Raw genomic sequence first — 27,833 nt, 5'->3', positions numbered from 1 at the left:
CTGTTATGAGAAGAAACATGCATTATAAAACGTCAAGATTTTCAAGTTCTGTCTAAGAAGAGGTAATTACTTATCTTCCACACCCACACAACTGGCTGCCTGCCAGAACCCCACTCCTCAATGGCTACTTCTTTTACCTGCATACTTTTCTCAAGGCCAAACTGCCGAGTGCTATTCCTCCCTTAAACAGGCCCTTTCTATTTCTGCAGAGAGAATCACTGTTTATGTTTGTTCAGTGTCTTATAAAATAACCTGTGACTGACCAACACTCTTTGAGCTGTTTCTTCCTCTGTAACTAAGAGCTGGTAAGCCTCTAACTTAGAAATTAATATTATTGGTCCCTAAATAGACAAATTTATACTGTAATATAGTTGTTTCATTTTGTAAAGACTCTTCTAAAAATCAAAGCTTTATAAGTGTTATTATTAGAAAGGTGAATGAAAACCTACTAATACAAATATTCAGCATCTGTTCACAGGCTACTGTGTTTGGTCACATAGAATACTCTAACAATGCCAAATGTAAAGCGAGATCCTTACAAAACACTACTAACAGCTTATTACTACAAGTTTGGGGACATAATCTGAAGAGGAACAAGAGGAACAACACTATTATTCAATACTCACAGGAGCTTATGTGCAATGTTGACATGTTAGAGAAAAAAGATCTAAAATAGCTTTTGCAACAGTCTATCCATCAAAATCTCAGCTTTGTAGAAAACATCTAAAAGAGTCCTGAATGTTCTTTGCAACAGCCAGTTCCCACCTCTTAAAAAGAAAGAGCAAAAGTAGCATAAAATGACAGAAAGAAGAAACACAAAAACCAAATCCCAACAAATGTAATTCAAGCAAGGTAGGGCAGCAGGTCACACAGATGAACCTGGGGATGGCAGAGTCCAGCCTTCAAACAACCAGCTTGAGTAAGAAACATCAAGAAATCTTCTCCAAGCCCTACCTAGGCACTCTTTTTTTTTTCCCCTTTGTTAAGAGTTTTACAAGTACCAGGATGAAGTGTTAGGTCCCAGAAAGCTGAAATTCAAAAAAAAAAAAAGAACACAGCAATCTATACTGGACAAAAACTGAGTTAATTATGCCACAAGGAAAAAAAAAAGCATTGTTGAGCAAGTTCATATGTAGTTCAAAAGCTAGGTAGGAATGGACATGATACAAACAAAACATAACACTTACTAATTTATTTATTGTCTCTAATCATCACACAGTGATGTTTAGATGAGTATTCAGGGCCTGAAGTGTCTATTTCCTCCTTTCTGGGAAAAGAGGAAAAAATTGAATGTAATGGAGCTGTGCCAGGTGGCACAAACTGATAACAAGACAATAAAAGCAGTCCCACATGGCTTCACCAAGCTGTGAGCTCAGGCTAGCTATGACAACTTTTTCTACATAGGTAAATAACACTCACCTCTGGGTAAGCAAAAGAGTAAAACTGCTTTTTGACTGGGATCAAATGCTGCCACAAGGGCTGCTCACGACAGATACCAAAGGTGCATGAATGAATGTAACCACAAAGAGCAGCAGCCGATGAAGATGCTCAGGCTCAAGCTGCCCAGCACCATCCCTCTTGTGAGTATTATTACCCCTCCAGCTGAAGGAGAGTGTTAGGTGAGCACACCTCATCCCTGTGTGTGCAGCCAGGCAGTGACTCCATGCACCAACACTGCTCAATGGTTTTGGTGAAAACCAACTGGAGTTATCCCACCTGTGGAATGGGGATCTTGCAGTAACTGCTGCAACATCCAAAGCTGACTGTGCTAGATCAGAAATGAAAATATGGTTATATTTTAAATGTAAGGAGGAAACAGTACAAGCAATATGCTATAAAATTGCTTATCAAGTAAAATATAGATGCCAACACATATGGCACTAAAATCATAGAAGCAGGGCACTACCACAGCTCAGTATATATTAAACTCTACACAGCCAGAGTACTGAATAGAGTGAAATCAGTGTTCCTGAGGCCTCAGGCAAAGGTAAACATCCAAAACTTCTGGCAGTTCACTGGAATCATTGCTGTTTGTATTTTAACAACAAATGCTATGAAAGCAATACAACTCTACTCAAAATAACCTGGCATACTGTGTACTTCTTGGCTGTGGCATGGAATTAATTTTGAGGAAATATGAGAGGCTTGATTTCCCAGACAGGTATCCTTCTACTGAAAAAATAATTAGTAAAAACCTGACAATTCTCTCAAACACAGAAGTCTTTCCACTCTTTCTGGTCTCAACAGTAGCAGCACCTTCCAGCCAAGTATAACTCGGAAAAAACAGCTTTAAATGTGGCATAATCATGCAATGTCACAGTTTTTCCTCACTTCCCATTTCACTGGAAAGATGATGGAGTCAGGCATTTTCAGTGGTGCTCAGTGACAGAATAGAGGCAGTGGGCACCCACTGAAATAAAGGAGGTTCCCTCTGAACATCAAGAAACACTTTTTCACTGTGAGGGTGACTGAGCGCTGGCACAGGCTGCCCAGGGAGGTTGTGGAGTCTCCATCCATGGAGATACTCAAAAGCTGTCTGGAAATAGTCCTGGGCCACCAGCTCTAGATGGCCCTGGCTAAGCAGGGAGATTGGACTAGAGGTACCTTCTAAACTCAACCATTATGTGATCCTACCTCCACACTATTTCAATGCCTTTCCCCAGTCTGATGGACATTTCCATCCTTATTTCCTTCCTTCGACTTATCTCAATATTAACTTAAATAAATTAAAGTCAGAGCAATTGTACTGAGGTGTGTACAAGTTGAAAAACCAACTTTGTCAGAGAAATGGATAAAATCTTCATGCCTGCAAGCTTCTCTCTTTTTCAATTTTCCAAGGTGGTCTAAAATATTATTGTTCTAAGAAGTAGGACCACATGCATGCTACATTCATTTGGATAATACTACAGAAGGAAAAGATGAGGGATTATCAGGTTCTAATTACCTTACCACCTGAATAAAAATTAATTTGTTTTTTTTCTGAACACTTGTGGTTCTGTACTGATAAGTGTTTTCAGCATCTCTGTTGGTAATGACCTCATATACCCAATCTTTAGTTTGTAAATTTTAAATTTACCTCTTTTTCTTTTTTTTACTTCAACTGGGCATTTGTGCAACTGCAACTTTCACTGAACTCAACTAGATGGATCAAGCTGTTGGGTTACAACCTTGTCTATGCACATGGCATAAAAGGACAGCAAAATACCATATTTCATGGACTTTAATATTTCAGCTGCTCTGGCAGATAAAAAGTATTGAAAAATTTGCACAATATTACTAATAACAGTGAAATGCTTGGAAACATCCTCTGACTCATAATGGTGAAGTCAAGCAGAACTCAGTTTTAAGATGAGGTCAGTGAGATTCAAAAAATGCTTACAAGGTACTTGCTAAAGAGATGAAAATCCAGTCTGTTCCAGTACCATACTCCTACACTTTCATAGGGTTCATGATTCATATTCAGAACTGCACTCCAGACATTTTTAATCAAACACAGAAGTTAACATATTGCTGCACTTCATTATCTTTCCCTACAAAGCGAGTTGTGGGCACATCTTACACACCACCTGTAATTTCTGCAGCATTACATCCATAGATGGCAGGGCAGATGGGCCACTTGGCATGATCCACAATATAATACCAAGGAATTTCACCTGGCCCCCACTTCTGTTCTACCTACAAGCACCAACTGCAACCATGCAGACCAAGCTACTCACTCTGAGAACAACATGCAGTCATTCTGTGCACCAGAAAGGAGAAATGAGACAGCTTCCCTTTACTTTCAGCTCACAAATATTTGCTTTCTATGTTCAGCAGGTAACAATTATCCTGCTCCAGGCTGAAAGCAAAGCAGACAAGGTAGACTTATGAGATCAAAGCAGTGGGGAAAAAAAGTTGAAAAATAAAAAAAATCAGTAATCCAAGAATCAAATACAGGCTATTGCTGGTGCCTATAACAGCTTTCAGAAAGTCAAATAAACACAGATGACTAGCAAGGAAATCTGAAGTTTATGTAACACACAAAATCTCGAGACTATTAGCAAAAGTTATTAAATGTTCCAAAGTCTGCAAATGGCCCCCAAGGAAACAATTCTAAAATAATATTAATAAAAATAACCAGAAATCACAAATTGCATTTATTCTGGCATAAGATCTCTATATTTCTTGGAATTAAATATCTATCTTTCTATTAAAACATCCATGTCTGTTAAAGCTGGGTTTAAAACATGACCAGAAGACATTTACTAGATTAACATACTTGCTATCATGTTTTAATTACTTAAAGATTCAGACAATAAAAAGTCAGCATTTGATTCTTAACAGTTGACAGTAAGGTCAATTTTTTTTCATTTAAAAAAAAAGCCCCTAACTTTATTCCTTATTCATAATATAAAGCAAGAAAGAAATGAAGGAGTTAAAGCTTTTTGGCAGCTGCTATTTTAAACTCCTTTGGGTTTTACAATTTGCAGAGCATGTCAGTTCCTCCACATTGGAACTTTTTTAAAAAAACACCCAAGCAGAGGAATGTCACAGCACCATCATCTGCTGTAAGTACAATAGTCAGAGATATGATACAGCAGAGGACCTCCTCCTCCAAATCTGTCACTTGTAATAAATTATGGTGTAGCCAGGAGCTGGTTGAGACCAGACAGACAGAGAAATCAAAATTAAGAGAATATGTAGAATCAGACATGACCTATATAGAAGTGACGGGTAAGGCTGAAGAGAGCAGTATGATTTCTTAGAGGGAGAAGATATGGATGGACAAGGGACAAGGACAGAGCCAATGACTACTTGGTGAAAAGGACAAATGAGCATAAAACCTTGAGTACTGTAATTAAAAAGTAGCAGTTTGAGGCAGTATTCAAGAACACAACACACTGGTTTCTGGTTAAAGGTGCTCAGAAAGTAAAGACCAAATATGGCACTAAAACTCAGCCACAGCAAATTTAGCTCAGAGACAAAGTCTGCATTGCAAGACCTGCTGGGAAAGTGCCACACAGCAATCAGATACTGTCTTTGACCAGAATACCTAGAATAAGTAAGAAAATAAACACAAGTAAGAAAAATGAATGCTTATGTTTATAATTCTTCAAACAAATGCCCTTTTTCCCATAAGCTCATCTTTTCCACACCTATTGAGAAAAGCTATTCCATCATACAAACATCCTGTCACTACATCAAGTCCCTATATCTGGGCAATACAAACCCTCTCTCAAAGAGAGATCTAGTGAGAAGTGAATAAAGAAGTTAGCATTTAAAGATAGATAAAATGCTACCCCATCATTTCATAACCTTGCACTAAGCTGACTTCCTCTACTAGTATCCACTTCCATTAAGTCCAAGTTGCCAACATGAACTAGTAAACAGCAAACCACCCTCCAGCTCATACTCAGCACTGCAGGACAGCAGCTCTGAAGCACTCCTGAGCATGCCAGCCTTTGGCAAATAAAGGGGGACACCTTCTTCACTTAGAACAAGCAGCCCAAGCCAGTAAGACACCAGTAAGTACCTTTCATGTTTTCTATTGTGTTTACCTCTTTCAACTATTTTGATTTTCAGATGAACTTGTTTCCTGTTTCTACATTACTTGCTTTTCTCTGTTGCACAGCTTACAGCATTAGAAGGGGTCACAAAGCAGAACTTCTGTTTAGCTCCCTGGCAATGGAAAACATTAGAAGCCACAACACCTCGATATATTACAGCCCAGCAGAACCCCAGTCACAAGCTGGGGCCCTCATGCACTACTGCTATCTACAGATATCTAACAGTCAAGCAAGGAGTCACAACAGTGGTAAGCAGGGAAAGCCCAGCATCTCCAAGTACTGAGAGCAAAACAATGAGACATCTGTTTCAAGCTCACACAGCAAGGCAAAAACAACTGCACAGCAGCCACCATTCTTCTGAACAGGAGCCAGTAAGATGAATGTTTTTTCATTTTCCCCAGTGAGTTCACAAAATGTTCACAAGAATCATCCTTTCATTTTATTTATTGCACAGAGCCATACAATCTGGATGCTTTTCCCAAAAAGCAGCAGCAGTGGGGTGTGGATGAGGGTGAAGGACAGCAGCACAGCCTGCTCACTGCTCTACATTCAGCCATAGCAGCCCACACTGAAGAATTTGCAGTTTATGATCCTCAGTTGACAGAAAGCCACCACAACAGACCACCTAAGTCTGGATGCAACATGTCAAGAACACTGAGGACTGGCCAACACCACAGCAGTTGGCAGCCATCAGATACTGCCATGGCTGTCAAGATAACCAAGCTTCCCTCAAGTATGAGCAACAAAGAAACACAGTGCTCACTACCACCTCATTCTGCACATCCCTCTGTGGTATTGAAGGCCAGCAAAATCCCTCATTCCATCTAAACACTGAGCATCTCTCACAATGAGCATCAGGAAGTACTGAGCAACCAAATCCTTCTCAATCTCTTCTGATGAGGATTAAGAATCTGGGAAAGGAACCAGACACATGGATTAGAATCCTTCAGAAGCTAAAATGCATTGTATTTCAAGCAACTGAACAACAAGTTGAAACACTGCCAAGTTGTCAGGGACTTACAGTTATTAGAAGGAACATGACTAAGTCCTTTATGAAATGTAGATGTGACATTTAGGGACATGGTTTAGTGATGGACTGTTGTACTGCGTTATCTTAAAGGTCTTTTCTAAATGCTTCTATGATTCTTCAAATAAACAGCCAGGTAAGAGAAATTCTGCAATGCACAGCAACGGTTTCCCGTTGGAAACACAGGTCAGAGGCAAGTTCAAGTGAACCTGACAACGCATAAAATGTCTCCAGAATCGACACAAGGATGTGTCTGGACAGCCTCCAGAAAAAAAGAATCAGGAAATAACTAGGCAACTCTTAGCAAAACTCCCTGATGAACTATTCATCTCCTTCATACTTTGGCCTGAGCATGTTCCTTGCTCCAAGACAACACAGCAGCACACTGAGGATGACATATGCTCATCTCCTCTGAAAGTCAAGGTCATCATGACTATGTGAAGACATTACTGGCCACTCCCCAAGGTGATTATCTACACCAGAACTGCTAGCAATTGAAGTCCTGCTGTCAAAAATTACAAGTATGGCAGAAGATTCAGCTACCAGACATATTCTAAAGGGATGGCCTGGAGTGCTTACAGACCATGAAAAGAAAAATCACTGCACAAGATACATCATGTTACTTAAACATGTATAATGTTTTCTGTTGTTTTATGTTTCTGAGAGAGAAAAATGACTGCATATCAGTTACAAACAAGTATATAGTAACAGTTAGAACCCAGGAACCTACTAGGACTACCAAAGAGAAAAATCTACTAGTACTGATTTTCAGTGATGTCATTTACAGAGTAAGACATCTGATTGAGCATCTGGTCAATATTTAGGGTATCTTAACCACTCTAATGATCTTAATACAGATAAAAATATAAACAGTAGGTCAGTTCTCTATTTTAATGCTAAGTGCATTTGTGTGTCTAAAAAGGATTATTTTTAATAGTATCAAAGGCACTATCACAAGCTAAAGGCTGAATTGTCTTGAGCTACTAGAATGAGAGAAAAAATTCTAAGTGCTATAGTTTTACATAAAAGATATAAAGGTCTAATACTAAAATTCAGTTTTTCTGATAAAGTTGCAAATTTCTAAGAACTCCCAATAATAGTATGAGATACCATGAAAATGGCAGAAAAAAAAAAAAACCAACCAGGAGCCAGAAATGTTTAACTAGAGGTCTCAGATTGTTTAAAAATCCCAAACAAGGGAGTACACATACTCATACACTCAATTAGTTCACATGCTTTCTATCTGCTGCCAAGGGTTTGCTGCAAATCTACCTGCCATGAACAAGAAGGAACAAACACATCTGTAAGCATTTGCAAGCCAACACTGCTTTGAACAAAGCCAGTGAGCAGAAAAGAAGACACAACTTCTGGTGTTATTGAAATATCCACAGCAATCCAAGGACAAAATTGAAGCTAAGTATCCTGGAGAACACATTAATTTCACAGAATAATGACCGTTCACAAAGGACAATCTCTGTAAGTTGTTCAAAGTACAGAGTATCATGCCATGAACACATAACTGAAAATGGTGGAAAATGCATTACAGTTTTACTACTGTGAGGTAAGCTCTGATTCATACCATATGGCCTTACAAGACAAGCATATGTGCACATCTGCACATGTGTGCATGAATGCTGAGGTCTCCACCAACTGCAGCCAGCCCAGTTTCTTAGCACAAGTAAGAAGACAGGATTCCAACAAACAAATACAGAGTTTCTCAAGAGTCACTCAAAAAACTAATCCTACTGACTCACAATTTTTGTCTCAGAAACCTGGTAAATAATACAAACTGAGATAAACGAAGGTGTGAAGATAATAAGTATTGCTATAATACCTAGTTATTATGCTCATATTTGTTTTACTCTTTACAAGGCTTAAAAACCCCCCAAACAAAATCAATTACACTAATATGTGAATAATTCATGACAAGGAAAGGGATCAATGGATGTACAATTAAGTTCTTTTCTTTTTCCTCTTTTCTTTTTAAGGTGGTATAAAACACATAGTTTTTTTTTTTTTGCCCTCAATTGAAGTCCACCTGTGAGGTCCTCTGAATACAGAGTTACTTCACAAAAATCAAAAGTCATCAGTTTGGGTGTAAAGTAGCAAAAATATTAATATTATACTGTAAGCATGGAGAAGATTGAAAAATGTAATTGGTTATCAGCAAAATTCCTGAAATCAAACATTTATCAGTGTTGTGTCACTCTCTGAATTAAAATATTTGCTTCCTATGGTATTTTCTGTGTTGTAACTACAGACAAGTACTGACTTTTTAAAAGCACCTTGAACTTGAGGTGTTTTATCCTCCTGCTGATTCAGAGCATGAAATGAGATTTCTGATGTTATCTGCAATGTCAAGTTTTGTGAGTATGTTTGAAATACACATTTGTTTACAAGACTATGTTTTAAAATGTAGGTTATCTTCTGTCAAAATGAAATAAAGTTAAAAATTAAGCTCGGCTCAGAAGGAAAGGGAAGGTGAAGCAAAGTGCAAGAAAAAAAGGAAGCAGGATCTTAGTAATTGTAGCTGGAATTCAAACTTCATTTCCTATTTAGGAATTTTCATGCCTTCTACCACCTTTATGCTTTTTATTTTGCCCCCTTTTTTAAAATATTCTTAGTTTCTTTACATACACATATTCAGAAAAAAAGCTTGCCATTCATTTTGGGGACAAGCTGCTGTGTACATTAAAAAACCCCTCAGAATTAAACATCAGTATAACAGGTAGGGGCTCTCTGCCTTCCCAGAAGGCTGAAAACAAGTCCAGACTGCTGACACACCACTGTGCTGCCCACTGCCAGGCAGCTCTCTGGCTTTACCCTTTACACTCATGCAAGTGTGACAAGGAAAAGCATGGAACTGCAAGAAGAGGAGGAATAAATCTGAACATTATTTCAGAAGGGTTCAAGCAGAAGCTTCATTACTAAGTATCACAAAACTCATTACAAGTTCCCTAACCACTGAAGTAAAAATGGCATGAATTAAGAACGAACTCTTGTGTGAGCTTGATTTACTTCCCAGCCCTGACCTAGGCAGTGTATTGTCATGGTCACTGCACTTTCTCTTTACTCCTGACCTTATTTTATGCACAACAGACATACCTTCCTCATCCTGTGACTAGAGAACAAGCAAGAAGCCTTTCTTTTCCAAGGAAGATACATACTTTTATTAATTTGATCTTTTATCACTTTTATTATACACTCAAGAAGCTGTAAGAATAACTTAAAAGATTAAACTCAGCAAGAGAAAGTGCTGTTCTTTTTGGCAAACATACCCATCCCCTTCAAAGCCTTTGGGCTGTTAAAAGCTCTTCTGAATTTTAACATTTGGGGTAATGAAGGCTGCATTTTACTATCTCCACAAAGACACACCAGAAAGTAAGCAATGATCTGTAGCCCAATAATGTCAGATACCATTTGTTTATAGCCAGCCCCATGATGCACCACGGCTCTGCCAGGATGGACTGGTTTGAGAATATTCTTACTAGCTGTTAACCTGTACAGCATTAGACAGAATGGCATGAAGTTACAGTGAGGCCATGAGATTTTCTGCCCCATGTCAGCATCATGGTAAGGAAACAATGCCATGCATTTACTTTTCCTCCCATCCAATATATTCCCCCTTGGAAATGCTAGTATCACCACAGGCACACAGAGTACATGAGAGAGCTTGGCCAGAAGAATTTAAGCTTTAATATTTTCCCCCATGCAATCAGGCTAGGGGTAAGGGAAGATGACATTTTATTACCCCAAGCAGCTAACTAATGCAAGACTTGATCCTCAAATGCATCACATATTAAAAAGCATCTTTGTTTATGTGCAATCATCTATGGTAAGCAAAGATTCTCTACCACTCTGAAGGAACTTTCAGTCTTTCACTTATTAACGAGTTATGTCTTGAGAGCTTATATGCATTTTTTTAAAATTTTTTCACCACTTGAAAGTACACTTTAAAGCATGCATTAACTTGCACATGGGAATAACCATTACCTTTCTAGGAGTCCACCACAAAAAACTCCTCTATTCTGTTTGCCTAGCCACTCACCCCTCAAAACTCAAGGCTCTTTTTCTGTGCACAGAAAGTCTTGAGACATGACACTACTCTGACCCCCTCTCTAATGACAACATCTGTTAAGAGAGCTCACTCAGCTCTTCATGCAGCAATAGTAAACCATGCTTTAAAAAAACCTCAAACAAATGAAGCAACCCCTCAAAGATGCACTGAGAGATTACATACAGGTAAAATTACTAATTAAAACAACATCTTCACCAAGATTCTGAACATGGCTAAAGAATGGCAAGTAGTTTTTGCTGAGGTAAAGCTTCATAGAGCAGGTATGTATTTATATCTGACCTTAAGAAGGATGGCCTTATCAAATGTCTGCAAAAACTAATGGTTTTCAACAAGAACTTTAGTATGGCAGATTCTCTTCCTTCAACAACTGATTTTTAAATACTTTCACTAATTTAATATTCTAAAGACCACTGCAGTTATAGCTTACAGCAATAAGCAAACTTGAAATTCATCCCATTTTAAGTCTAATGATTCAAGCTGCTTGAAGCAACTGTATATTTAATTTTCATGTAACATGCTAACAACAATATTTACATTGACTAAGTTTAATGACACAGCTCTCTCTAAAAAGTTTTAACTAGTAGTATACTAAACAATGAAATAAAAATTCCTTTGTTCTTACAGGACAGTTAACTTTTGAAGAAAATTAGTGTCTTCAAATTAAGATTTTTAAGGTAGGGAAAATGTAACAATACCCACACACAGGTTCACCACAAAACAACGAAAATACAGCTCTCCTTTCAAACATGTGTTCCTGGGTCCTGTAAATCATACATCATGAACCTAGAGACTGTCCCAAGCTTAAGCTACTTGCCAGGGTTTCAAATGCTGAAATAAGATGTGAATACTGCAAGAATATTCTGGGTAATAGCAATAAAGATAAAAGAGCAAGAATATCGTTGTGCTTCACTGTGTCTGTCAATGTTATTATCCCAAGTAGCCTTTTTAACTGCTGTAATATTTGTCCAGGTCAGCATACTACACAGCAGTTTCAAAGCTTGTGGGGACCTCAATGCACAGAGAAGTACAGAAAGCTCCCACTTGAGCTGCTGGATCCCCTTCTGCAAACACAACGCAAGGCTCGGACCAGTTTATCCCCTCCTGCCCGGAGGTGTGTTCCTGCCCTTGCCCACTTCACCCCCTGCAAACCATCAGTCCTGTCTCCAGAGCTCCTGGATACATTTATTTCCCTAGCAATGCTTACCCAATTCAAACAGAAACAAGAAAAGGCCATGAACACTCCCTAGCACACTTTCCTGCCTGTCATCAGCAAAAACAAACCAAGCCTTTCAAGATAGGAGAGGGCTAACACAGGGACAGAAGGAGGAAGGGTAGGATAAAGAGTTAAAAGTTCTTATCTCTCAGCTGACACTCTAATCTCGGAGACATCAATGCAAAAGTCAGTAGCAAAGGAAAGTAAAGCAATCAGCTGAAGGAAGGTGGGAATCACTCTGGCTGCCAGACAGATCAGAGAGGAGTGACCAGACACTCACTACCAGGCATCATGCACCAATCACATCAAATCCTGTGCTGACAACTTGCTGGCAAAACTTACTCTACCAGAAGACTATGGTAAGTGCCAGTACTGCCTCCATGTTTCTTTAGCATTCACATGAACTAAAATATATCATTTCCTCTCAAGCCATTTAGAACATCAGAGAAAAGATGACTCAGGTACTAACTCACCTGTTGCCCTACAACTGGGAGAAACACTTGTGAGCACTTGAGTCCTCACAGTACATGTCACAGGACACTTAAGCTGAAACTGTGGATGGAAATCTCTTTAAACTTCAATGCAAGGCACAAACTGGAAATCCTGGGCAGGGACAAAAACCTGTTCTGACAAGAGACAGTTCCAACTGAAAGTGCCTCAAATCACCTGCCAGCACCCAGGTCCAGGTCTGCCAGTATTAACTGTATAATGCAGGTTTTTTCCCACTGTAAGCAAATTGGTTTTTCAAAAAATTCTTTATGCTTTTACTTTGAGCCAAGGGAACGTATCATATTTCCAGACAAGAGCAGTTTCCTTTACGTAGGAACTTTTAAAAGTTACCTTTCTAAATGCTGTGTCTTACATCTAATACTTTAGCTCTACAAAAAAATGTAATCCTGCATCAAGTGGCACTGCTGCCATGAAGTTCTTGTTTTCCCTTACCAGCTCCTCCCAGCCCTTTCTGCTGCACCAGCAAGAACATTTCTGTAATTTCTGATGAATCCAGTCAGGGAAATGATCTAGGTGAAGACTGAGCTGCTGCATACAGGAGTTTTCAGTTGGATAACTTCCTTGATCTGGTTTACCACATTGCTACACAAATGCCAGTGTGAGAAAACAAAGATGAGAGTAACGATGCAATTTAATTCAGAATAAATCAACCCCTGGGAATACAAAGCTAATTAAAAACACGGCAAAAACATATAGGCAAGTCCAAACAACTCTACAAGCCTCCTTACTTGTTTCTAAACTTTTCTTTTTGTTTATTTACTCTTGGGAGTGAAACACCTAGGTTCATAAGCATAATGCTACAAAGACAAATGGTTTAGAAATGTAAACAGACAATAACTCTTCTCTGAGTCTTGAAAAGCACATAACCCAGCCAGGTAATCCAAGACTGTGTTCCTTCACACAGCTTATTACACTGTATATATTCAATAGCTTAAGGCCAAGCCAGAGGGCATCACACAGGGAGGCAACAGTGAGGGAGGATTCGTCTGACTAAATGGGAATTCAAATAGTGTTGTGTAGGCTGCCATGCTCATCAGTGAAGATTCACACAGTGGATACTCATCAACCCAAATGTGCTTACTCCAGGTGACAGGAATGACACTTGGCTCCATTAGCTGAGATTAGATCTTCTTGTCTGTAAAAGGACCGTGGGCAACTCACTACAATGGAGACTGCAGACACCCAAGCCAGACGAGATGCCTCCTACCCTGGATGCAAACTGCATATCCCTCACACGAGGAATAATTGATATGTACAGACTGCAATATGAGCTATTTGGATCTTAACTTTTCACAACTTTTCACAGTATGATGAAAAGTAAGAGGGCCGGACAAAACTGCTGATACAATAATTTCCTTGCAGCAGCAGTACAAATGCAGCTTTCACCTTAATTTGGTGCTGTTTTCTTAGCAAGTCTCACAAAATCACCTGAGAAATACTTGTTGTTGTGTATATGCCTTTGCTTATAAAGGATGAAAGACACCATGTTTCAATAATGACAATCACAAAGGTGGGATGAAAGAAGAGGAAGAACCCAATACCACTATCACTTCTGTTCATCAATGCAGGAAGAAGGGCTCTGTTTTCTTCAACAAAGCAGGAGTACATTATCTTCTTCTACCTCCTGTTTATCTCAGCATTCACGGACTGTCACGGTGAGCTCCCCTTTACTGCTAAACACTATTATTGTATTATACCTACCACATAGTACAGCAGCTCTCAGCAGTCCTGCAGCTACAACTAACTGGAAGCATTATGCACCACATTGGATTCAGCTTCTTTGTTGTCCCCAAGCTGAAAGGATGCTGCTACTTCCTTCCCCTTGGCTTCCGCTCCATGCTCCATTTCCTCTTGGCTAACTTCAGCTGCCACTGTGTCTCCTGAGAGCCCTCAGGGCAGAGAGGCTGAGGGTGGCTCCTACAAGTGACTCCAGCTCCAGCAAGGCCAATGTGAGGCCCTCCATCCTGCTATGTGCTCTTGCCTCCATCTGGAAAGCACCCAGGACAGCAGCAGTCTGCCTGGTGCAGTGCCCACGCACAGTGACAGGGAGGCTTCACCTGCCAATTAGGGGTACAGATAATGAACAAAGACAGGAATTCACTGCCTAGGATGCTGCCACTGAATGGCACAGGCAGTGACAGCTCACAGAACTGCAAAAAGCAAGAGTAGGAACAATTAAAAGATAGCTTCAGTGTTGGATTACCAGGGACTTTTGTGCCCTGCCTGCATAAACTGCATATACTCAAAACATACTTTTATACCCACTGCAGCTCTGTTTAAATATACCCAATTCCCCAAGTAGCTAGTGATGATCCCTAAATAACAGGGAGTCAAATTTAGAGACTATACTGTACATAAATTAATTTTTCCTTCAGTTTTTCCTCAGGACCTGTTGCTCTTCAAGCTAGGAAGAGTGGCATGGGTATATCTGAATCAAAACATCAGCATTTTACAGAAATTAAAATGCTGCTCTATGTTGGAACATACTTAAAAATACTCCTTTCAAGGACTCAGACATGCCATTATGTCAACTGTGATTCTGTCTTACTATTTTAAAGTGGAAGATTGAATGCATTTAGAAAAAGGAACAAAAAGTTACAGTATGTTCACATTCTTATGGCTCTGTATAAAAAATACATATAGATTTTCCAATTTCTAATAAAACTAAAAATGGTATTTGTAAAAAGCATGTGTATAATGCTTATTACCCATGCACAGCAAGCCAGATATTACATTAACTGAAAGCTTAATGTAAACCAGCCTTCAGAATAATGTTTCTGGAATTTCTGAAGGGAAAGAAAAAGCACTCAGTTCTATCTGGCACTTCCTACATTATTAACATGTATTATATTAGTATGATTACACTGATTTTTTTCTAGTAAATATAACCATTTACACAGACTTCTTGCCTCCCTTTTTTCCCTCCCTGGCACGCGTATGGTAAAACCATTGGGACCTGTGGGAGAAGCAGAATGCCAACGCCACAGTTCTCTCAGAAGTTGCCTTTCTTCGTATTTAAAGGCAGAACAGATATATATACTGGAGCAAAGGAGAATTGATCTTACAAAAAATGCAGCTTGCATAAGGTAATGAATGTATAAGCCAACAGAAATACTGAAAGTGCATTGTTTTGATTTCAAGTTGCATGTATTTCTGAGAGATTACTTAGTTTGCCTTTGGCTGACTGGAAGAAGAACACTCCCTGCATTATAAGCTTGAGGTTCACAACAACTGTACTCAAATGTACTGGCATTTGAGATGTGGAATAGAAGCATCACTCCCAGCCACACTGCTATTCAATGGTGAGACTTCAAGCAGGGCTGTTAAGAAACGCTATTTAAGCTCAACCTCCAACCTGCCAGGTACAGCACATTCCTATAGTGACATGACCAAAGCATTGCATTTCCTTGACATGCACTTTCTTCTTGGTTTTCTTCCTGTGCCAAGCCTGCCTTTGCCCACAGAAGACAAGAGAAAAAACTAATCTGAAGTTTAATAACAGTAATAACAGAAGTAATCTGAAGTAATAACAGAAAGTGGAGTGACATTTCTATGCCTCCATTTACCAAAACCACCGGAGATTTCTGATATTTAAAAAAAAATCTAAATGCACAATACTTCTTCCTCCCTAGCACACAGATACATACAGCCAAGCTTCTGTTAACCATTACAATTAAAAATCATAAAATTGCATTTCATTGTTACCAGAAACCTTTATTTGAAACCATTCACTTAGCCAAAAGTTGACACAGCCATCCGTCAAAGCTTCATGAACCCAGTTTTAGTCTCAAGCAGGAAAAGGCATCAGTGTGGTGTTAAAAAAAAGGCAAAAAAATAAAGAGAGGGAGAAACACATGGCAATTAACACTATCTCAAGACACAAGTGGGCAAAAAAGACACAAGTGGGCCCGCAGGGAAAGCCAGCATATGAATTTGTCACTTCACAAGTGCATACACGCATTATTAAAGGTACCTCGAATCACTTAGTGCAAGGTATTACAAGACAAAAGGGTGAACACAAATGCTCAGGAGAAAAAGACTGCAGTTTTAAACCCTCAGATCACCTAGGTAACTTGTTCATCTGACTGAGGGAATCAGTTACTAGGCATTCGCAGGCATTAGTTGTTCAAGACAAACATGAAAAAAACCCAACCAGAACCCAGTGCTTACCTGCATCTGCATCTGATAGTTTATATATATATACACATATATATATATATATACATATATATATATAATAATTTTGCTAAAATCAATCCCCTCATCTTCATTAACGTTTTACAACACTGTCTAGTACTGAGTAAGCAATTGGCTCCTCCACTAAAATAAAGCAACGTCTTTTTTACTGCTTTAGAGCAATTTAGCTTCTACTCTGAGGAGTCTATTTGGGTCTCAATGAAATAAACCTTTGGATTTGATGGTCATTAGTAATTTGCAGCTGAATGACAAGAGACAGTATGGCAGTGCAAGAGGAAAGAGAGGAAGACTATAAAAACTATTTCTGCATCATCTAAACTTTAGCATCATTGTTAGAACTGCAAGCATGGGATAACCACTTTAAAAATAAAGAAAAAAAGCCCAGCCCAGAAGTGGAGGATCTTCTCAGATTCTCAGAGCTGAGACTGTTATTGCTGTTATTGCTGTTACTGCTGTTATGGACTGCTATTCTGTTATTGCTGTCCAGAAAAGCAGCCTTTGCAGAATATCCAGCTGAAATGGCTGTGAAGTTATCTTCCATGAAGTAATGGAATGGCAGCTTGCAGGAAGACAATTCCAAACAGCAGCACTCAAGCATCAACCCTCCTGTCCTCCATGTACACAGAGGGGAAAAACACTGCAGATTCTGACTAAGCAGCAACATCTGAATTTTAATTCACCATCATACTGGAAAATAATTATCTACCTAATCTCATTCTGGGATTGTGAAGATGAGATATCGTGAGCATATTCATCTACAGGTAGGCCAGTATTTGAATTGGGTGCTATTTGTTACTCAAATGTTATTTTATTATTCATAACTTCTTAATTTTGAAAAACTAATAAAATAAGAAGACAACTTCCAAGAAATATGAGTTAAAACTAATACACACCGCAGTAGAAAAATATAATGCCAGATTTCTGCACTAAGAATATTCTAGGATTTCTCTAAAAAGACCTCCCTAGCAGCTACAAATAAATGATCCTCATCTTCTACTGAGAAGCAAAGTTTACAGGCAATAAAGAAATTTAATCCCTTCCCAAATTACACTGATTATGCCTACATTCTCCCTGGTTTAATGTTACATCTTTACATAACTCTAAAATTCCTATTTGCCAGAGGTCTGTTGTTAGTTTTTATACAAGACCTATTCATGTGAAAAAGCATGCACCATATATTTTGTGTATTCACCAAACAAATCACCAGTGCCAACAGGAATTCAGCTTAAGGATTAGTTTGGGGGCTTATCTGTTTGTTTTAATATTTGCACACATTCATTTCAGCACTAAAAGAAACTGAAGTTCTGGAATACCTGTTATTACCAGAACAATTAAAAAATCCAAACAAAACCTAAACCAAACAAAAGCTCCACAAAACCATAATTTAGTCCTCATCTGAAATACCTCTCAGGTTTTACACACTTGAGAGAAGTTACAGAGGTAAAGGTTCTAAAGAGTACCTGCATGGACATCTAACACCCTCACTGCTGGGGTTCCAAGCACCAACAGAGACAAAAGCAAACTCATCTGTGAGAATTTTACCCTATTAAAGCAAGTACATTACTGAGACTTTGAGGGTACCTCTGTGACCTTCAGAGGAGGCCACAAGAGATCTGCATTAAAAAGTCATTCAATTTTCTAAATACAGTGCTAAGTGCAGAGCTTAATAACCAGTACTTCCATATTCACAAATTACGTAATCAGTCTGGCTGGGGAGAATTTGAAGCTGGGACTGTCTGAACATATGTCTGAGACCAATAAAGGAGAGAAATGCTTGATGCAGAGCATCCCTCCTCATCCTTTCCTAATCAGAACACTGACTACAAATCCCACCTTTTAAAAGCTCCAAATCCAAGACCTATTTATTTGGATTGTTAACACAGAAGTGGAACATCTTAACCAAGTCTCCTTTGATCTGTCCCACCACGAGGAGGGCTCTCCACCCTAGTCTCATGTAACCTGTCCAACAACAAGTACTGCAGCTGAAGCAGTTATTCCCTAATGGCTTTCTAACCTCTACCTTTATTTCAATCACTAGGTTTTTAACAAGTCCATTCAGCCACAAAGGAAAAGACGGTCATGTGCAAACATCCCTGAACTTCGGCAACGGCCCTTTACTTGTACCCACAACTGTGACCATGGTACTAAAAGGGCAAGAGGGAAAACCAGCTAGTTTAGATTTTACAACCATTTAGCACTTACTGTGCTGTGTGTAAACTGGGAATGTACCTAGTACTAAAACTCTTTTCCCCAGAACATCATCACACCTGATGTTCGCTAAGTTATTCAAGGCTACAAGCTGGTATCACGTAAACTTTCAAAAAAAGATTCATAGTAATGAGGTGCTATTAGGAAGCAGAATACACTTTGATATGAGATCAGCTCTACATATCCCCTTGTACCAATGTACATGTCCAAAGAATAAAGACTGGGCTTCTAATTAGGCTTTGGAAAGTGATATTATGAAAAACTCAGATGTTCTTACATGGAAGACAAAATTAGACATTTCTATTTCGATAAAGATATTCTCAACTCACTGACATAGCTGTTATTACTAAAATAATCAGCCATCAGTCTTGATGTAGATGTAGCAGCTACAGACAAGCCTTTCCATGCCATCTGAATTGGGCTTGACAATAGAAGACAAGATCAGCCAGACAGTTGAAAGTCACTAATTCTGCCAATACCTCACCACTCTGATTACATGAAGGAGATTTTCCATATGATACAAAAAATATAGTCGATTTTGATATTACCTTGGTATTTGAACTGCTGGCTTCGTGGGCCACACACAACTCTGGTTTTTAGACACGCTTATCAATAAATTCAGTATATCCCAATTTTAGTGGCCTTTGAGGTTTAATTAGTGGTTCTTATCCCACAACAGCTATTTTTTTTTTTGTCCTTTAAAAAAGGCAGAAACTGGTATTACATATGATGTCAGATTGCCTGGCATGGTAGGTTTTCCTACAAGACACCTTTGCCTTTTGACTACTCTGTGTGTGAACACATGCCCACCCAGATTCTACTCAGGGTACCTAAATCGAATCATGAAAGAAGGAAATCAAAAAGGTTACTTTCAATGTTTTATTTCTTGCAGCAGGCACCACTTACTGATTGTTACAACCTGTGTGAGATAAGGAAAGCTCTGAGGAAAGAGGACATAAGCACACCCTTCACATGGTGCACATCCACCCAGCGCAGCAGGAAGGATGCTGCCAGCCCGCTGCCACGAAGGCTCAGCCGGTGTATGATCGCTCGTCCCAGATGACACATTTACCCATTTGACAATACATACCACAAGGCCAACGCTGACCACAGGGGAGGATGCATTTCCTTCTAACATGTCTTGTACCCCTATGTACACAAGTTTTATGCATCCTGACATGCCCGTGATCCCGGCAGGCACGATGTCACCGCAGGATCCCTGTTGGAGCCCAACGGAGGGGCTGCCCTCCTGTCACTGAACCCAAGGCCAAGGGCGAGGAGGGCACAGCGGTGTTTCCCCCCTCACCGAGATTCCTCAGGGGCAGGGCTGGAGGGCAGGTGCACCTGGCCGGCCGAGGGGCTGCCACACCACGGCACAGGTGAAGATCAGACTTGTGCAGCCCAGGGCAGGAGCCGCAGTCCGGCACAGGAGCATCAGGAGCTGCTGTGCCCCTGGGCGCTCGGGCACTGCCTCGCTGCGGCTTCTGCGCCCACCGGGCGAAGGCGGAGGACGACCCTGCCCGGCCGGGGAGCGACTCTGCCCGGCTGCCCAGGGGCAGCGGTGACAGACCCCGCCCGGCCGGCGGGAGCCACCGCGCCGAACAAAAGGCCCGGCGGAGGCCCGGAAACGTCCCGGGGCCGCGGCCGAGCCGCGCCGTCAGCCCGGGGGGCGAACCCCAGCCCGGCCGCCCCGCACGGCCTGCGGCCGCCGGTGCCCCCCACCCGCCTCTCGCCGCCGCGTCGGGCCCTGCAGCGGGCACGGTGAGGAGACGGGAGATCGGGGGAAAAGGACGCAATGCAACAGCTCCGGCGGCGCCGAGGGACGGAGGGAGGAACGGAGGGGGCAGCACAATGAGGCCAGCGCAGCCCCTGCCCCTGCCAGTAACAAAAGCTCCCCAGCCGCGGGGCTGTCTCCGCTTCTCCGGGCTGCGGGGTCTGCGGCGGCCGGCGGAAGCCAGGAGAGGTCTCGCATCACCGACCCGCTTCCCCGCCGTACCCTCGGTCCGGCCCCCCGCACAATGCAGCCCCCGCCGCCCCGGGGACCGCCGCACAAAGCGGGCCAGTCCCGTCGCCCATCCGCACCGACCTTGAGCCGCCTCGGGCGCCCCTAAGGTTTTGGTCACCGCCTTCCACACGTTGCAGCCCAGCAGGCAGAGGAGAAGCGCCGCCGACCTGCTCATTTCCACCCGCCGCCGCCAGCCGCCGCCAGGGAGAGAATCGCCGCCGGAGCCGCTGCCCGGAGGAGGAGGAGAAAGAGCCGCATCAGGGGCTGGCCCGCTCCGCGCCTCCCTCCATGTTGCCGTGCGCTGCCCCTCCTGCTTTCTCCGCCTGCTGCATTGTCGTCCCGCCGCTGCGCCCCGGCTCCGCGTCCCGCGCTGTCCCCCCAGGCGGGCGGGCGGCGCAGGCGAGCGGGAAGGAAGGGGAGGCGGGAGAGCTTCGCGGCCCCGCTGCCTGTCCGCTCGGGTTTATTCTTTAATTCCGCTCCAGTTTATCCATCCCCCCGCTCTCCCCGCCGGAGCGGCCCGGGCTCCCCGCCCGCCCCTTAACCCTTGGCGGCACCCCCTGCCCTGCCCGCGCCCGGCGGCGCAGCGCCCCCTGCCGCCCGCGCCCTGCCCTGCCCCGCCGCGGGGCTCCTCGGCAGCGCCGGCGCCGCCCCCGGCCCGCCCGGGGCAGCCGCGTGTCCCCCGGGGCAGCCGGGCCGGGTTGCGCCCGCCGCAGCCGCGCTCACCTGCCGCGCTCACCTGCCGCTCACCTGCCGCGGGGGACCGGGTCCTGCCCGGCCGCGCCCGCCGCCCGCTCTCCCTTCCTGAACGGCTGCAAAATGGCCTCCCCAGCCGTGCCGGCCCCGCTTGCCTCCCGCCGCAGCGAGCGGGAGGGACGAGGGGAAGGCGGGTGCCGTGACCTGCTCTCCGCACGGCTGGGACGTGGCGGGTCGCAGGGTCCCCCGCGGCCCCGCTGCCACGCGTGACCTCCGACCGGACCCCGCCGCTGCTGGACTATATAAAGCGAATTTCAAAACCAAAACGAACCAACCAACCGCAAAGCAACAGCAAATGCACCCATCTACTGGTTTTAACACAAAATAGTTTTTTAAAATGCTATAGCAAACTGTACAGGAACGGTGAACTCTGGGTTGGAAATCGTGGTGGCAGTGAAGGCTGAGACCGGGTACGGTGCCTCCCGCCTCGCCCCGTGCGGAGAACGGCAAGGGTAGCGCTGGGGACATCCTGCCGGGGGCAGGGTACTGTCCCTGGGGGCTTTCTCACTGGGCTGGTTTGCATCTGCCCTAAGAGCATCTCTCGGCTTGCTTTCCTTCAGGCCAGCAGAGGCAGAACACAAGGGCACAGCAGTCACTCCTCCCTTCCCGGTCTCTGCTGAGCATTACGCGCCCTAAGGGAGGGAGAACAGGCGCTGCTCATGTTTCCTCCAGCACGGAGATTGCTGCTCCAGACAGCTATTATGGCAAGTCTTTACACAGCTGTGCAAAGCAAAGCCTCTGCCCCACTGCCTCACGGATTTCCCACGATCTGCTCCCAAACACTGCCAGAGCTTCAGCTGGCCTCTAAGACTGAAGTTTGTATACCTACAAATTTAATCTCTCACTGAGGTGCCCTAAAGTTTCAGGATTTATCTGTAAATCTATTTTAAAATAAAATCTTCCAATAAAAATGTGATGTATTAAAGATCGATTTTTAGAAAGCAGTACAGTTGTTTATTTTACAATTTATTTTGTCATTTCAGTGTTTAACCAGAGTAGCTGCATCACAAGCTACAGGTTGTTTATTTTATGAATTTTATGAAATTCTGGTACCCCAGAAGTGTTAAAACAGATTTGATAGATCATTTTCAGACACACTTCAGTTGATTACAACATATTTCACTTTGGTTTTACTGTTTTCAAATAAATTTTCTGAGAGTTGACAAATACTGTGTAGACACTTTATCCTTTTATCCTGAGAATTTTGAGTATTTATCTGTAAAGTTCAATCTCATAAGAAAACTAAGTACAAAAAGGCCATTCAGTTCACAGAGAAGACTAAATGAACAAATACAGATCATGTGATCTTACTCCTGCTTGTCATAAACAAAGATCTCAATATTGTAAACTCATGGCATGTATGAGGCAACTTGTTCCTAAAGAAAGGAGGTTGGCCATGTGGCAAATAGTATAGTTTTTTTCCCCCTTTCTCTGGATGTTAATGAACTTAAATTAGCATACGTAGGAGGAGCTCAGAGCTAGAAACTTATATAAAACCTAATTCTGTCTATAAGGAAAGGTAGAGCATTTTGCTACAAAGAGGAAAATGCATTTTCCTGAATATAGTTGTATTATTTTCACAAAAAACCAAACAGATACAACAATTCTTGCAGCATCAATGAATACCACATAGCAACTAAGGCTGGAAAGAAATAAGATATTGCACAGAGAAATCACAGAATTCAAATGGTTTGGCCTGGAAGGGACTTTAAAGATCACCTGGTTTCAATTCCCCTGCATAAGCAGGGACACCTTCCACTAAACCAGGTTGCTTAAAGTCTCATCCAATCTGGCTTTGAACACTTCCAGGGATGGGGCATCCAAAACTTCCCTGAGCACTGGGTTCCAGTGTCCCACCATGCTCACAGTAAAGAATATCTTCCTGCTATCTCATCTCAACCTGCCCTCTTTCCATTTAAAGCCCTTCTCCCTTGTTTTATCACAACATGCCCTTGTAAAAAGTCCTTCTCCAGCTCTCCCTTGCAGCTCCCTTCAGGTACTGAACCGTGCAGTACGGTTCCTTTCCAGCTGAACCACCCCAGCTGTCTCACCCTGACTTTACAGGAGAGGTGTTGCAGTCCTGTGATCATCTTTGTACCCCTCTTCTGGACTCCTTATTTGGAGGCCCCAGGGCTGTTCACAGTACTCAGGCAAGGTCTCATGAAAGGAGAGGGCAGAATCACCTCCCTCACTCAACCTCCTGGTCACCTCTGGTGATGCAGCCCAAGGTACAGCTGGACCTCTGAGCTGCAGATTTTGAAAACACAAGCTGTGTATAGTAACACACACTCCCTGCATTTCTGTTTATTTCAGCCCAGAAAAATATTTTTATCCTTATAAACTATGCTGGGCACACAGGGCTTGTCTCTTACCTGAAAAAGCTAAATTTATCTATATAATTACATGGTAACACTGTCATAAATGGTGCTATTCATGTAATGAAATTGAGCTATTCCTCCAAATGGCTTCTCTTGAAATGATCTTTTCTACATTGCCCCAGTGAGCACTGAAACATCTAAGACTGACATACTGGTAATGCCATTGATTCCTGGATGAAAACTCCCTGTGACACAAGGGATAGTTGATATCTTATAGCTCAGTTCAAATCCTCTTCAGAATTAAGCAAGTGTAAGTTATACCCCAGCCTTGCTTGCTGACACTCATTGGCTAGACACCCTTAAGGAAAAAAAGGAGACAATTTACTGCAGCTTGAGAAAACACCACAGGAGCAGTGTCAATAAACAACATTAATACAATAAAATGACCTAAGTCAGGCAGTAGTGAGAGCTCAGTTCTAATTTGGGTCATACATGAACCAGCAGAGTGCTCTTAGAGAAAAGGAGGTGAATGGTATCCCAGGCTTCATTATTCAAAGCATTGCCAGCAGATCAAGAGAGGTGATCCCTCTACTCAGCACTAGTGTGGTCACACCTGGAGTGCTGTGTCCAGTTCTGAAATCCTCAGACCAGAAGAGACACAGACACACTGGGGAAAGTCCACTGAAAGATCATGAAGATGACAAAGGGACTGGAGCGTCTCTCCTATGAGGAAAAGCTGAGATAGCTGGAACTGGTCAGAGTGGAGAGGAAAAGGCTCAGAGGGAATCTGATCAATGTGTACAAATACCTGAAGGAAGGCTGCAAAGAGGATGGAGCCAGGCTTTTGTCAGCTGTGGTCAGTGACAGGACCAGAGGCAATGGGCACAAACAGAAATACAGGTGGTTCCCTCTGACCATCAGGAACCACTTTTATTGTGTGAGTGTCTGAGAACTGGCACAGGCTTCCCAATGAGGTTGTGGAGTCTCCATCCATGGATATATTCAGAAGCCACCTGGACACAATCCTGGGCAATTGGCTCTATGAGACCCCGCCTAAGCCAGCAGGCTGGACCAGATAACATCAGAAGCTCCTTCCAACCTTAACCATTCTGTGATTTCTATTCAGAAAGAATACTTGAGCCCTAGCCCTGGAAGTGCAGTGACAACTAGATGGCTGGGCCTATTCCTAACCCAATGTGGGTACTTTTTCCTTTCTGCAGCATTTCTTATTTGTCCAGTCCATGCTGATGCTACACACAGCACATTTTTACATTGTACAAAAAATTTAAATTATATTTTAAATTGTACAAACACATTTTCAAATCATTGACTATTCAAGTAATGAATACTAACATACTTAGAATATGAGTACCTATTAAAGAGGCTCTCTGCACCAATCATTAGTAGACAGACACATTCAATGAGCGCCTTGGAGATTATATGGATTAGTTTGCAGGTAGACTTAGTGTTAAAATTTCCAATTTTTAATTCTACAATATTCAGACACCCTTGAAAGGTATGCTGAATATGCTTATGCTAAAAGTTGGGCTAATTAGTTATTTTCTGTTCTTTCTCACAATGTCTACTACCGTATTTCTTGTGGTATTATTTCCCCATAGACAAATAAAAGCAGTGCTTAGACAGACAATGACAAATCTATAATGGAGGATTAGCAGTTAAATATTTAATATATAGCAAATGAATTCAGTGAACCAGAAGGTGCAAATATTTGTTATAAAGCCATAGCTCTAGCAAGCTGTTGTCTAGCCTTTCTGGTTGGCAGTAGCAGTGTGTGCGTTTGAGAATTGCTTTGAAGTACTTTTATAATTTCTAGAAGAGTCCTAGTTTACTAGTGCACCAGTTACTTTACATATGGAAGATCACACAAACCTAAATCTAAAACGAACAAACAAACAAAAAGAGCGAATGTCAGATATAAAGCCCTGGAAATTATTTTGCAGTGCTCCTGGTGAATTGAGCCAGCTACAGATTATGTGGTATTAAACATTTTACGTGAAAATTATAGAAGCTATTTAGTCCTGGATCTTTCAAAGAAAAAATCAAAGTTTTATGACCAGAACAACAATTATTTCATATCCTTTTGAGAAATCTAGCAGTGATTGAGTACTAGTGTTGTTTTAGTTATAGCCATGCTGAGCATGGATACCAGAACATAATGCTGTCTTTGGCATAAATGCCTTTCACCCTGAAGATCTCAGATCATTTCAATATTGACATATACATGCTGTGCTATTAATATGAGACTGACTACTGCCTGCGTGTGCTCATAAGGTAAAGAAATGTTTGGCTCAGAAGACCTAAGTACTTGTTTACATAGGGAAGCCAGTGTGAAACAGTTATGTGTGAAATACATCCCCATACCTGACTGCACACTAAATCCCTTAGTAGACAACTGGATGTGGACCAGCTCGAGATTTCAATAAATATTAGAGCCTAAAGTAGCTTTTACTGCCTTATTTCTATATTAAATAAAATTATATTTATCTCATGAGAGCTGCCAGAATAGGACTAGACTCAGATTAAAAAAAAAAAAATCTGTAAGCATTGCATAAAGGTTGCAGAGGAAAAGCTGTAGGGAGTCTTGAAGTTAATATGAGGGTTTTGGGAGGCCAGGCTCAGCAGCTGAGAAGGGACTGGGAGATCTGAAGCAGGGATGAAAGGATGACCAAGGAGTCAGTGGGTTTGGGATGGAGAAAGAAAGGATGAAGGAAGGATTGTGGGGGGCCTCTAGAGCTTTTGGGAGCAATGGGAGATAGAAAAATTTGTGACAGGCAAGGCGGTTTTTCAGCCTCTAAGGTAGTTCTGTTTTCTAGATTTTCCTGCATTTCTGAAAGGTGAATTTAAAATAAACAAAAATATTTGAGAGTCCCAGATGAAACCCTGACTCTGAGAGTTAACGATTTAGTAAGAGCACCAACAAAACAAAATTCTGAATAAAATAAGAAAAAGTGACAACATTCATACTAAAGATTATGATAAGGTTAACATAGACTATAATTAAGAGGAAGTTGTTATTCAGCATTAAAATCCTTCTTTGCCCTTTTCTGTTATTTATGGCTTCATTCAGCTGAAAGGATGTCTGTCATTTGGATATCAGCTAAGTGAACCTGAAACTTTTTCTGAAGAAGGTTTGATTTAAACTCTGCTGGCTATTATTTACATTATTGTTTGAGCTGCCACAAAGCTCTTATGATACAACAAAAAAAAGTCAGATTAAAACAAACCAAACTTTCTATATGCTACAGAAAGCAACGACAAAATAAACCAGTAAAATAGAAGCTTTCGAAAGTATATTTTGGTATAAAGCCTTACTAAAACCACTGTCTTCCCTAAAGCTCTTAATAACTAAATCTAAGAGCCTTCCCTCTCTGTTTAATCACTTTGATGAAATACACTCAAAGCAGTTTAGATCTGAGTTCCTCACCACCAAGTCCCTCTGTTGCTCTCAGCTCTCTCCTGGAGGCCACCACAGCAGTACAGCTCTTGTGGAAGTCAAGAGCGACACAAACACCCACCCAGGCACAGCTCTGTTCACAGAGTTTGTGAGTGTTTGTGCTTCCTTGTGCCTCCTGATGACAGCTCATTTGAGTCAGCAAAAATAAAATGCAAAAGGAATCTTGCTTAATGGCCTTGAGCTGTCATTACAAGTCCTGGACTAAAGTCTTCAGAGATGAAAAATAAAAAGAAACCACTTTATAAATCAATACAAAACTGGCAAACATTGTTCTCAGAAGCCATAATTTTACTGAGATTTTTAAAAAAGATTTTCACTGAAGTCTAAAGTCAGTTATGTCTTTCTGTGGTACCCCTTGCTCTTCTCTGCTGTTGCCTCTGCTTTCACATCTCCTGTCATCCAGAACAATTCACTTATTCTCATGGTTTCAGCTACTACCTGTAGTACCTGAAAGATATCTTTCTGCTCCAAATTTTACTTACTTCAAACTTTTGTTTCAAGGA

At 41.7% G+C, this 27,833-nt stretch overlaps 1 protein-coding gene across 1 annotated transcript in view; it reads right to left on the bottom strand.

Annotated features, from left to right (window-relative positions):
- Positions 1-21,667, bottom strand: part of FAM171A1 (family with sequence similarity 171 member A1) — an 87,478-nt gene extending 65,811 nt beyond the window's left edge. The window contains exons 1-2 of the mRNA XM_071428921.1: positions 21,521-21,667; positions 20,866-21,011 (exon numbers count right to left, since the gene is read on the bottom strand). Of these exons, the coding sequence (XP_071285022.1) occupies positions 20,866-20,959 (94 nt within the window). The 5' untranslated portion in view covers positions 20,960-21,011; positions 21,521-21,667. The remainder of the gene's footprint in view (positions 1-20,865; positions 21,012-21,520) is intronic.
- Positions 21,668-27,833: the final 6,166 nt, after the last annotated feature.

Source organism: Agelaius tricolor, unplaced genomic scaffold, assembly GCF_023055355.1.
Source record: "Agelaius tricolor isolate 1412-34295 unplaced genomic scaffold, bAgeTri1.0.p SCAF_6, whole genome shotgun sequence".
NCBI classification, from domain to species: domain Eukaryota; kingdom Metazoa; phylum Chordata; class Aves; order Passeriformes; family Icteridae; genus Agelaius; species Agelaius tricolor.
This window is presented reverse-complemented; position numbering and strand designations above follow the sequence as displayed.